The following is a 13,182-nucleotide window of genomic DNA, read 5'->3' as shown; positions in this document are numbered from 1 at the left end:
TATTCAGTAAAAGGGTTGGAAACCCTCCAGGTAAACAGAAAAATTATGGTACTTGTGGGAGCAACCACTGGCTTCAGGAGACATGGGACTGAGCTCTAAAATCTGGTTATTTTGACAGTCCTGCCTCCCATCTTTAATAAAACTCTTATTTACAGACCAGATAATTGCAAAAAAAAAAAAAAATTAATCTTCTTCCTACAGTAATTTAATATGGAAAGCATTACTCGCACTCCACTGCAGTTCTCCTTTAGGGCTGTGTTGAAATAAATGAGCAATGAGGGAATGCTGTCCTAGTGGAGAGAACAGCACATAAGTGCACTCGGTCTCCAGGCTTTCGCATCAGTGAAGTACCTAATGGGAAAGTTGTAGTAATAAAGTGTGTTGTCTGAACAGCGATTGATAAAGGAGAGTGAAGAATTGATCCAAAGCTTTCCCAGAGGAGCTGGAAAATATGACCAGTTAGAAACTGAAAATGAGGTCTGGCTGGATGAAAACCTGAGGATGGATAATGCTTTAAGTGGCAGGTATCAGGATTTCAATAGTGTAGTGAGAAAGCTATATAGGATTTCCAAAGTTTTAGAATTAAATTCTGATAGATCCTTTGGACCTTGGAGTCAGGAGTTAGTAACGGGAAAAAATCACAGCTAGATTTGGCTCTTTGTTCTTAGACCATTTGGGGAATACACAAGGGAGAGAGATAATGGATTGGAAAAGTCTATTTAAGAACCTCTATCCCGAAACAACGCTGCATGGAAGAAAGTGCTGATAGAAAGCTGATTTAAGCTTTGCAGCAGCCTGAAATTTCACTGAAGCTCCCTTTCCTTTAAACTAAAACTGCGAAGACATGAGATATGATGAAGACCACAGCGGACTAATCTTATGCCAGACAGCGGAATGGGTCACGTGGACAGTGAAGGAACGTGGTTCACATGATGCTACCTTCCCTACGTGACCTGTACAGGTCCCCAAACAGGAGGAACTGGGGCTATGCTTTCCATGGCTCACTGGTGGGGCTTTTAGTGACTTCGTGACACAGGTGTCACCAACTTTTTCTTACTTACTTAATGCCATATGCTGCCAGCACATGAAGCCTCAGATAGCAATGGCACCTGCAGGGAAAAAGGAGGATTGCCTGTTCCCACTTGATCTGAAGGTCTTTATGCTGTTGCTCACCTGCATGCAATGTAAAGCCTTTTCATCTGGTTAGCTCCCAAGAAAGATTTATGAAAAACATAAATTAATGCTCGTTGGAGTGATTTTGACATTTGGCAAATGTTTGTTGCCTGACTTGCATTTCCTAATTCCTTTAGGGTGGGCCTTTGCTTGAAGGACATGCTGTTTATTTGAAACAACTTTTTCAACTTTTTACATCTGTGTTTGAGGAAGGAACTGTGGGCCTAATTTTTCAGCACTGCTGTTAGCATCAGTTCCATTGATTTTGACTAGTGTATGAATTTTCAGCCATCTGTATGTACAGGCATTTTAGCTAAGGGTTTTGAACTTTCTCCTAGGGCCTTGCACCTGATCAGTTTTAATTTCTGCACAGAGCACTATCCAACTGTAGAACTAGACATCAGGATGGCATGTTCAGTCCTAGATCTATTATTCTATGAGTGCAGAAAAGACATATATTCACAGGAATATATGGTCTGGGTCCTGATCTCCACAAGATGAATATTGTCTTTCTGCCTTTAGAAAGATGTTTGGGGAACTTTAAAAGGCAGAATGTGTACTAGTCCTTCCTATTATGTGATTATGAAAGAATGCATATAATGTGGTGCATTTATGTATGATAACAATAATAACAGCATAATGAAAATAAAATCATATTTTGCAGAGCTGGAAAATGTTACTGTCAGCATTTCTTAATGAATCTGACCAAAGCAGGAAGGGGGAAAAAGCCACTCTGATCTGCACACTACATGAACTACAATGAAAGGCTGTTCCCATTCTTTTTCATAGAGCTTTTCATGGATAATCATTAATGACTCATCTTAATAACTTTTCTTCACTTTACAGTAATGTCATGTTTAGTAGGGAGTCATTCTTTGGATCAAGCCTCACAAGAAAACTTAGGTATATACATTCAAGTAACAATTGAGCCTTTCTCTTTTCATATTTCTTGCATGCCATTCTCTGCCTGCACTTTTTTTTTACTACAGTAGTTCATCTAACCACCAGAAAAAAGTAAGAGGAGACAAGAGTGAGAAGTTTCTTAAGCATAGCAAGGAAGTTGCATGATTTTGCAGATAGTTCATTGTTCTGCTGTTCAGAAAACACTGGGTCTAGTCCTGGCTCTGCAAATGATCTGCTTAGAAACAAGTGCTTTTCTCTGTTTTGGTAGAATGGGAATGATACTGACCTACTCTGCAAAGCATTTAAAAATCTACAGGTGAAAAATATTCTATGAGATCTAAATACCATTTCCTATGCAGTCCCAACCCTGTCAACAGAAATGCATGCAGGTAATTTCATGTTTGAGTTCAGTGGAGCATGTTCATTTAAAGATTGTGGTTCAGAAGGGGAAAAAAAGCAGATACTTTTGATCATATTAATATTAGGAACATGCTTGAATATCTTTCTGAATTGTGACCTGAGAGCTGGGGTAAGAACTTTATCTTCCTGAAGAGGAACATAGAAATAATTGGTAGCATTTCAGGAACCTGAAAGACACATAATTGGAAATACTAATACTTTGACTAAATTGCCAAACATTTTATTTTATTCCATACAAACATCTTCATATCATTCAACTCTAGCTCATTGTTCTCTTTCCCACCTCATTCCCCAAACATGAAATCATCTGCAGACAGCTCAGCTTTTCTAGCCAAAGCTCTTCACTTTTGGAGGGCAGCTAGAGAAGCTCCATATTTCACTGGATGACTGGCCCATGCAAAATGGTTGAGGGACATTGACTTTGCAGTTGTTTTTCTTTCTAACAGTTGATGCATAGAGATATGTTCACTTAAAAGTAAAAAGTGGGTCAAAATCCACATGCTTTCTGTTTACATTACTGGCTGCACCCTTTGGTGAAATATATCCATGCTGTACTCACAAAGAAATGAACTTGGGCTATTCTCCGTGTGGACTGGATGTGACCCTGTTTGTTCTTGCCCATTTCCAATCACTTTAAACTGTGTGTATGAAAAAAAAAGGGGCTGGGCAAAGGCACTTAGTGTGGATGGGAGGTTTCTCTTTCTGAAGGCCACCAAAGTTCAGCCTAAGTTAGGACTTGTGCTCATGTGTCTGGGCAAATAATGTGGTGGTAGGTGAGTTTGTACATCGAATCATGCCTACATTATATACCAATGAGAACATGCACCATGAGAGAATAAGGAAATTTATTGGCTAAAAGGGGACTTTTTCAGCTCTAACATTAGAAACTTGCAATTTTAGACCTCAAGATTCAGGGTGCAAAGTAGCCTTCAAATGGAGGCATTATTTGTCAAGAAGTTGCAATCGATTGTTTTGAGGTTAAACATTTTCTGAGTTCCCCACTGTAGAATGAAATGTTATTTAATTTGCTTACAAGTGAAGATGGACTGGCTAAAGGTTGGAAGAACTCTGGAAGTGCCAAATACTCCCTGATTTATATCAAGAAAATATATGGACTTTTTGAGATCAGTTGGACTTATTCACTGAGGATTACATTTTCAGCAGGACTCATTGCTGCTCTCATAACATCAACTTTGTGTTAATTTCCATGGCGAACAGTTCAAAGCAGAATACTTCTGATAATCATCTCATTCAAAAAGTTTTATTCCCCAGAGCTAAGTTAACCTAAATAAATGCAGCTTCTAATGTAGTAAAATATTAGAGTAAACATGACTACCTTTGAGACCAAAAGGAAATAAATCTCATTATTAGTGAAATTATAAAAATACGGAAGGATTTCCTGATTACTATTGCTGTTTGTGAGGGTGAAAGTACTAAATACATGGCAGGGGGCTGTGTTTGATTCTGTGTTAGTATTAATTCTTTATTTTTCTTCTCATACATGTACTAATTGTTTATGAAACTCCAGCACTAGCCAAAGCACAGAGAGGAGAGTATCTGGTTTGCATGATGGGATGTAACTGCATTATATCCTTGCATGACTGTCTCTGGACCAGTTTTTCTAGTTCAGTGGTTCCCACTCTTTATACTGAGCAAGCGTAAAATGTCTGCTGCAGAAGCCAGTGATCTCCTCATCTCATTCTATATCCAGCAACCAAATTCTTCTCTCAGATGTTCCAAAATAGTACCCACTGCTGTTGGGGAGCAAGACTCTGAGAGTTGAATTGTTCTTCAGTTATGAAATCAGCATCAACTTTCATGACACACTGTCTGCACTGCATCCTCCTCCCTCCCTTTATGGTGGTCTGTATCTCCCACTGAGTTATGGAGTTCTCCTCCAGGGACTCCATCCAAAAGACACAAGTTTGGGGGAAAAATTTATTCCATCACAGGGGAGAGGGTGCAATGGGATGCAAGACAAGCAGTGATCATATATCCAAGCTAGTCAGAGAAATGACTCTGCACTATCAGTATTTTTGGGATGCATTAATCCCCCCAATTTCTAGAATTGCATTGGAAAGCAGGAGTTATGTTTTCCTGAGTGTAAAGTAGCCGAGTGAAGAGGGACCACCGTCCCAAGGAGAGCAAGGGCAGCTAATATTGGCAGGAGGAGTCTGATAGGCAAGCAGCAGTACATGAACCCATGGGTGGGAACCACTGTTCTAGCCACTCTCATGAAGGATGATGTGATCTGCGCATGCTTCATACTCTGAGACTGAGCCATGCGCATGCTGTTTTAATGAAGGAGATTGTGTCATGAGAACAAATGTTTCCTAACTCTTTATAAAAAAAAAAAAAAAAAGGAAAACAAAAACCCGAGCAGACCCAGATTTAATCCCTTCAAAATGCAACTAAAGTCCATTCTTTCTCTGATGAAAGCTAGCCATTTATCTGGAAAAAAGCTTGGGTTTTGTTTTTTTTTTTTTGTATACAGTATATTGTATTTTTCATGTGAAGCTGATGAATGATTTCCTAATTTTTCTACTGCTCTGGCTGCCTGGATTCAAACAAAATTGTCTATATTTTTTGTATAAACCTACTGTTATGAGTCTGGTTATTACTTTAAGGATTAATTATCAGCATTCAATTAATAAGATAGGATTCAGTTCAGGTAACTTAAGCTTAGCTAGCGGCTTGTTTTTTTCTTTTCTTTCTTTTTTTTTTATGGTTTTTAAATCTAGATCTCTCTCTAGTCAATAATGAGAGACAAGTTCCCCCAGCTGCAAGTCATCCCAAACAAAAACAGGTCTGAAATGCACTCTGTATGTTGCTAACTCCCCATCGACTATAAAAAGGAATCTAAAGAACAACCTTAGACAAGATATTTAACTTTTCAGACAGCTTAAATTAGATAAGATAAAATTCCAGCCTCTAAACCTAATATGCTGGTGCAACAAATGGTCTCGGGATAACAATTTTTTCTTGAACTGACACTGAACAAAGGAAAACATTACCCTAGAAAGACAATTCAAGGTTGCTTTTGATTAATATTAATTACCTTCAATTAAAAAAAAAAAAGAGCAAGTGGGTGTGACGATATATGCAACAGGAAACATCGCAGCAGATAAGTGGCCTTTTGTGCTGAATGCTGAGGACTATTTAGATCTATTTTGATCTGCACGGAGCATATGAAATCTTGGACCATATGAAATCCTGGTGACTCATTTTCTGAGATAGCTACGCAGCAAAGATTTCTGGCCCTATATTGAAATAAATCATGAGATGAATGTTTTGGATTCTCTGTGTTGTCCACACATCCCTTTTCCTGTTGGTCTGACCCTTACAGATCCTTGCAATGCCTTGTTGTCCTTTGGTAAGGAGGACACTTCCTATAGGAACTTCAAGGGGCAAACTTTGAGAGATCTGGACTTTAGTTCCAGCTTATGGTTCCTTATGGGATCTTCGTAAGGTAGTTATCTTCCATCAGCTAATTAGCACACCCTAGAATCATTATGTCTCCACTGACAGAAAATCCCACAACATATTATGCATTAATTTCATTTTAAGGTATGTGCTTTGAAGAGCTCAGAAAGTTTCTGGAGGAAGAGTCAGAGGCTGTATGTAATGACAGCTATCTTCTTCCATTATAGTAATAAACTGCTTTTAATAAACAATAGGAAACCTCTGTCTCACTATTTTTGTGCTTCTTCAGCTTTCAGGTTCTCTGCCTTAAACATTTTCTTCCCATTAGAACTTTTCCGTACTGTGACTAAACCAAATCTTGTGAGATTTAATGGATTACCCCCAGCCAATGGTTTGTGTGTGAGCATGTCCCACCTTTGAGGAAATCACCATCTGAGTTTTATTGCTAGATTTCATCCTTCTAGAAGCTTCCTTCTCATCCTTCAAGGACTTTCTGGAAGCCCTTGGATCAAGATGCTCAGTCTTGAAATCCTAAAATATAGGAAAGCAGTTCCTTACTTAGAAGGTGTTGGCTACACTTCTGAAACAAAATAGTCTTCCCTTTCACCTGAGATTTACCTATCATCGGTGACCTGTTACCACCCTCACCAGGAAAAGCTGATCTCCACAACAAGCCTGTTGCATATATACATTTTGAGACCTAGGGGAAAATGTCTTTTATTTTATTACCAGTGAACAGACCTTCTCATCCTAAAATTACTTCAGTTTATTCCTCCTTGTAACTTATTTTACAGTCTCCTTCAGTCTACAGAGATCACCACCTTGGCAAGCATGCTTCATTGCTCTATGTCTTTTTTTCACACTGAAAACCTCACAAGCTCACTCTCTCTGACATCTGGAGGCCGAGAAGTTTACATTGCTTGGCTGACTCTCTGCGGTCACTCAAATAGATTTTTTGTGCCTTCCTTTGCATTAAAATCCTATCATGATGTCACCTTCTTCTTGGCAACCCTTATCAAAATTAATTCCGTCTTCAAAGTTTGCTTTTATTACTAGTGAGATATCAGAATTTGGTTTCCCTGCTTTACCCACCAAATATCATACATAAGTCATTGAGTTGACCTTAGCTGTCCTCACCGTTATTTTTCATGCCCTTTCAAAACTTGCTCAGGTTAGCTGTCTTCTTCTCGTTTCTCTATTTTTTTACCTAAATATATTATCTTGAGTCTTGGAAAAATCCAAATTTCACAGAAATACCATGGAGTTAAAACAAATTTTTTGCCTCGCAAAGCACCACTGCTCTCAAACAAAACCTCTTAAAGTTTAGGGAAGTGATAGTTATGCAGAAAAGAGGTTGCAGGATCATCTCTATCTTGTTAGAAAGCAAATCATTTGTTGGGATGCTGCATTCATCACCAGTTCAGCCTTTACAGCACCTTGGCAGACCAATCAGATCAAGACCCCAGCCCACAAGCAGGCACTAACGAAACCTATTTTTAAACAAGTGCTTAAGGGTTGAGCACACCCCAGACTGCCCTCCACATTCTGTGTTGACTAATTTGCCACAGACATCAACAAGGATTTTCTCATATTTTGCTAATAAGAGGGAAGCAATCCCTGACTTTTGCTATGCATGCTTGTCGGCATGGCATATATCTCTCCTCCCCCAGGCTGTTAATTCTTCAGGAAGCTACATGATGTCAAAGTCTGGGTAATTTTGATACTACTCATTTAGGTTATTTAAATCTTTACTCAAATCCATGTTTGTTTGATCCTCACATCATCAATTTCAGTCCTGGCAATGCTGATCTATCAGCATTTTAAAATTTCCTTAGCCATACATCTCCACGTTCACACAAGCCCTTCTTAGCTGCCACTTTCGCACATGCATACGCATATGCACTTCATGGGCACAATGGCAGGGCAAGTGTCTGAAGGCTGCAGGATCTGTGTCCACATCTGATTATTGTCATGTTGCCAACAGAGTTCACAAGGCCTAAAAAAAATCCCATGCAAAGATTTAGTACACTGTCTTTTATGACTGGGAAGCTCATATTTCACTATCTCTGGGCCAAAGGTATATCAGTCAGAAACTGCTAGTACAGAGAGTTGCGGACTCCAGTAATTTGTATAAAAAAGACCTGCAACAGCAGTGATCTGCAACACTTAAATCAAGTAGGAACTCTGCCTGCTGTGAATTGCAGTGTTCCTGTTATGGCCACTCCTCTTTTGAAAGCTGCAAAGTCATCATATGTGTCTTAAAATTCATCTCACCTTTACCATTATAAGAGGAATATCTTCTACTTCTACCGCAGCGGACAGACCTCTGAGATAGAAATACCTACTTCTTTCAAGGAAGTTCACCCATAACATGAGAGCTTCCAAAGACAGATATAATTAGAACACAAAATTAATCCACCTGACCAAGACAACTCCTTCAATAAAGAACAGGTAGTTCTGTGAGTTAGACCCTTCGCCAGCAAGGCCTCCATAAGGTCTCCATCTTTCCTTTTCCCCAACAGCAAGTTCAGTGGCTTCAGCTGAACAAACTGTGCAGATAATTCTGCAGATACTGGTGAAAACACTTTCTTCTGGTCACCGTTGAAGTTTGCTCCTGCAGCAGGTCTCCTGTGCTGCTTGGAAATCTGCCAGCTGCATTGGCTTCTTCTCTTTCTCCACAATCTGCTTGCCCCACTCTCCACCTCAGCAGCTTCTCTAGACTGTTTGTGTGCAATTCACCTCCACCCAGAGCTGTCCCACACTGCAATTCCTAGGACTGGGTTAAAAGGCAGACTTTCTTTCTATGCCTTAGCCCCACATTTTTTAACAAATGTGCAGTAAAGAAGTATTAAGGTAGTAAAATGAACAAGCAAATCGACTACTTATACCAACTATCACATACAAAGTGTTCAGAGCATATTTAAGCTGATGCACTCACTAGCAAATAACTTTTGTGCTGCTGTTTTCAGTGGTATTAGCAGTTGCCTTTAAGACTGTTACAGTCATCAAGCTGTAAGAAGGGTTGCTGATGCTTGTAAGATATAGGTAGGTAGATACAGGGAGGTAGATACAATTCTAGCTATGTCTTGTCACTGAAGGACAAATTGTCTTTGGTCACTAAATCTGTAAGAGGTCAGTGCAAGGAATCACCAGAGGAACAAAATACATCACTATATCACAATTTGTATGGTTCACCTCAATTTCTAGAATAGCGAGAGATGTATGAAATTGAATGGTGGGGAGAACTGGGTGGCCTGTTCTACCATCTACCAAATAATTGCTTGGGGATGTCTTTCCAGTGTTTTGCTTATAATTTATTTGGTCCACAGCACATCTGAATTTCTTTTGCTCCTGGCTATGCACATGAGTTATTCATTTAATAGCCTGCCATGGACCTGATAGTTAAATAAAGCACTGAACAGAAAAGGCCAAGCATCCTTATCATTAGACAATATAACTGCCTAAATAGTGGTGTTTTTCTTCTTAATGATAAATCTAATGCTTCTGACATGCTACAGGAGCAGAAGCACTGGTGTGTTATGTAGAGAGGATAGCAAGACCCTCTGGTAACATTTTCGACATTGATATGAAAATACTCATAAAAAGCAGTTAATCATCTGTGAAGCTTAGTGCTTACAAAGACATTGATGTATTATGGTAGCCCCAGCAGTGTCCTTATGTCCAAAACATTTATTTAGCCTCTTATATACTTAAAGCATCATGAAAGCAAGTTAAAAGTGTACAAAGGAGGAAAATGATTACTTTTGCTTATTTTGTAGCCAAAAGCTGGGTCTCTTGGATCGGGTTCGTGGTACCAATACTAAAGGAAAGCTATTTACCCCTCTGAATGTAGATGCCATTGAAGAAAGTCCTTCAAAAGAGCCTAAGAATGTTGGCTTGAATAATAAGGAGCGTTTTCGCACTGCATTCCGAATGAAAGCGTACGCTTTTTGGCAAAGCTCAGAAGGTAGCCCATCTGTGTTGATTTCTTTCTATCCATCCCCTTTTCTCCCCATTTTACTCTGCTCCTCTTCATCTTCTGCGGAAGGTTTGCGACTTTCTGGGCCAAGAATGGCTTGTTCCTGGTTTTGTGTGGCACATTTGGGAATGTTCCACAAAACAAATGCTGGATTCCAGGCAAAACAATGCTCGAAATAAGGCAATGGCCTTCCAAAAACCAGCAATCGATTTGGTATATAGCCAGTGATGGAATCAACTTATTTTCCTGTTATTGTCTAACGGTGTCTAAATAGCAGTTTCTCCTCTATTGTGCCAGCTGCCTCCATGCCTCAGGTGTGTTGGGCGTACTACCATGGACACAGTTTGGGTGTCCACACATGAGGCTTGGTTATCCTCACTCGTGGAGTTACGTGAGCTCGGAGCGGTGGGAGGACAACTCGGCCTGTTTTAGCCTTAGATAAAAGCTCCTAAAATGGGAACTTCTAAATATATTTGAAAAGAAGGAAAGCCCCCAATGTTTCAAAAATGCCTGGGATTTGAGAGGAGATCCCTCAAATAATAAGTGTCTTACACCTGTCCTGGCAGAATTTTGAATGCCCCTTGCAAGAGCTGACTAGAGCAAGAGGAACCTGCTACAGATGTTCCTTTCCTAAATTACATTTACTTTACGTAGTGCTTTAGTAAAGCAGAGCTTCCTCTGCTGAGCATATGATCAGATGCTCACACTTCTTTTGGCCTCCTTTGCAGATGCAGGAACAGGGGAACCCATGGCAGAAGATAGAGGTGACAGCAATGAGTTCCTCATGGAAGATATGATCCCCACATTCAAGACAGCCATCCGAGCTGTCAGGTAAATGTCTTTGGCACTCCTCTATGCTTGCTTTGTCTTTGAAAGCTGGTGTTTCGGGAAATCACATCAACACAATTTTATATAATTTATTGTCGCTATTGATGGTTTTTTTGTAAATACAATAGGTTAGATTGTTATATTGAAAAGCACCAGACAGACTTTGTTTAAAATCCCATTGCAAAATATACAGAAAGGAAAATGTCTTTAAGTAACACTGATAATGCCATTTGTGCAAGAGAGTATATAAACATGTTCATTAAAAAATAATATTGTATACAGTTTATCATTAAAATATGCTATAAATATGGCATCTTGCCCAGCTTAGTGACTGTAGCATTTATGTAAGGTTGGAATTTTCACTTTGCAGTAAACTTTCAGCTGACTCAAATCTTTATTTACAATCATATGACCGTGCAATATATTTTTCAGCTTTCGCATTTTAATAGATGCCGAGATCTCCATTTTGGCAGTCTTCAGCCTGTGACATGTGTCACCTCTAGTTTAGTATCACAAGAGATATTCCCTAGGGTTAAAAAAATCCTAGTAAAGTTTGGTAATGCACTTAGTGCATCAAGCATATGAAATTTGTTTACAGACACTGTTATTCACCCACTCAGAACTCTCTTCGCTCTTCTCATAAAAATTACCCCCACTAGAAAATATTCTGATTTCACTGTAATTGCTCTTAAAGCTGGCAGTTGTTAATTTTTTGCTAGGGAGTTGCTGTCTTCAAGGTGAAAGATCACAAATCGGGAATGCACCAGACTTTATAGAGCGTTATCTTCTTTATCTTGGAAAGGCTTCAGGGAAGTTGGTTCTGCACCCTGGCTAGCTTAGAAATGTCCTTAAATCAGTCGCAGGTGTATGGACGGATGCCCCATTATCTCTGGCTATGGATGCATATGCTCCCAGTCCCTGTAAGGGTTCTCGGGCAACCTGCCCTCCTCCCCATTCAGGTGTGGGTTGCTTCTGTCTATAACATTTTTAATTCCTGATATCACAGATTAAGCCTTGTATTACCAGAGAATATAACTTTTCAGGATCTGAATTAGAGTAATGCCTTTTGAAAATGTCTTTTGAGCTTCCTTTCTTAATGGCTGCTCCATCGTACCAACAAGTTACTTTGTGCTTTAAAACTGAAAATGTGGAAGGTTCAGTCTTTTGTCCTCCGGCATAATAAACTTACCTTGTTCTAACTGGGCAGTGGCTCAGAAAGGAGAACACTGTGTAGATGATAGTCTTTATTTCACAACATGCAATTATCTGTAAGCCCATTTTGCCCTCAGTAGACCTTGCAGTTTATGGGGCCATTACTGGGGACTGGGTTGATGCAGTGCCTTATTGCAAAAGGTACTGGATAATGCATAATATACTGCATAAGTACAATGTTTGTTTCTTTTCATTTCATCCTTTTGATCAATAATCCAAAACTAAGTTGTCTCAGTGATATTTACAAACAAAATAAAATAAAAGTTAGAATGCTTTTCTCCTGCTTTTTGTCCAGTTGGGTTCAGGAGAACCAGTTATTAAAATTTCCAGGTTTTCTCGAGCATGCTGAAAGCTATGTCCCAGAGGCTTTGCTCCTGTTACCCACTAATGCTTTCTTCCACCCTCTCTCTCTGTAAATCTTTCCTTCCTCCTTTCCCAATACCCGCTTGGTTTCCAACACAGAATCTACATCTGTCCCATTTTCCAGCGCCGCCTCCGTAAGACAGACCATCACTCCTTCTGCAAAACGTCCTCTCCCACATCCTGTGCAAATCGAATTGATTCATGTAATTTCCCTGTAAATTCAATCATGAGCCAAGCTATTTTCTTTTTTCTTGTATAGTTTACCCAGACACTGAATGCTAACGTGAAGTAATTCTTACAGATGAAACCTCTTAATGAGTTTCCAGGGTCATGATCAAGGAGTCAGTCGAACTGAAGTTGTTAACAGTGTGATTCTTTTTCTTTGCATTTTTTTTTTAGTAAAGTTCTATTGTTATCACACAGAGTTTGGCAAGAATTGGCACAGGTATAGCAGAAAACCTGTTAAAAACATACAGGAATTATCTTTGCTCAATGAATGTGTGTATATATTTTAAAAGGTAAATAAAAATAACACCTTATAACATGAAAAAAAAAACAGGTCAGAACTTTAACAGACCACAGCAATTGCACAACTCAGATAAGAAAATGAAGCAAGTCCTCAAATCCCAAGCCTAAGACACAAATAAAAGAATAAAATGCTTTTCATTCTTTATGTACATTTATTGTCGATTTGTTTCATTCACCAACAAACAACCATGTGAACTAATATGTAAAAAGAAAAGTATGCAAAGAGGAAGCAAAACAGTTTTCAAGTGCTCTCCCCTGCACTGAACCTTATTACGAGAACTCTATTATTAATTATTAGGACCTATTAATAATGCTATTTTGCTTTTTTTTCAAGGACACTTTTCTTTGCCCCC

At 39.1% G+C, this 13,182-nt stretch overlaps 1 protein-coding gene across 2 annotated transcripts in view; it reads left to right on the top strand.

The window, feature by feature from the left end:
- The window catches only part of KCNQ3 (potassium voltage-gated channel subfamily Q member 3), a 204,909-nt gene that overhangs the window by 177,229 nt on the left and 14,498 nt on the right, over positions 1 to 13,182 (top strand). For both annotated transcript variants that reach the window (XM_064507886.1, XM_064507885.1), the window contains 2 exons: positions 9,699 to 9,886; positions 10,627 to 10,729. In XM_064507886.1, the coding sequence (XP_064363956.1) occupies positions 9,699 to 9,886; positions 10,627 to 10,729 (291 nt within the window). The remainder of the gene's footprint in view (positions 1 to 9,698; positions 9,887 to 10,626; positions 10,730 to 13,182) is intronic.

This window comes from Dromaius novaehollandiae, chromosome 2, assembly GCF_036370855.1.
Source record: "Dromaius novaehollandiae isolate bDroNov1 chromosome 2, bDroNov1.hap1, whole genome shotgun sequence".
Classification (NCBI taxonomy): domain Eukaryota; kingdom Metazoa; phylum Chordata; class Aves; order Casuariiformes; family Dromaiidae; genus Dromaius; species Dromaius novaehollandiae.
Note: the sequence above shows the minus strand (reverse complement) of the source record. Positions and strands in the feature narration are given on the sequence as shown.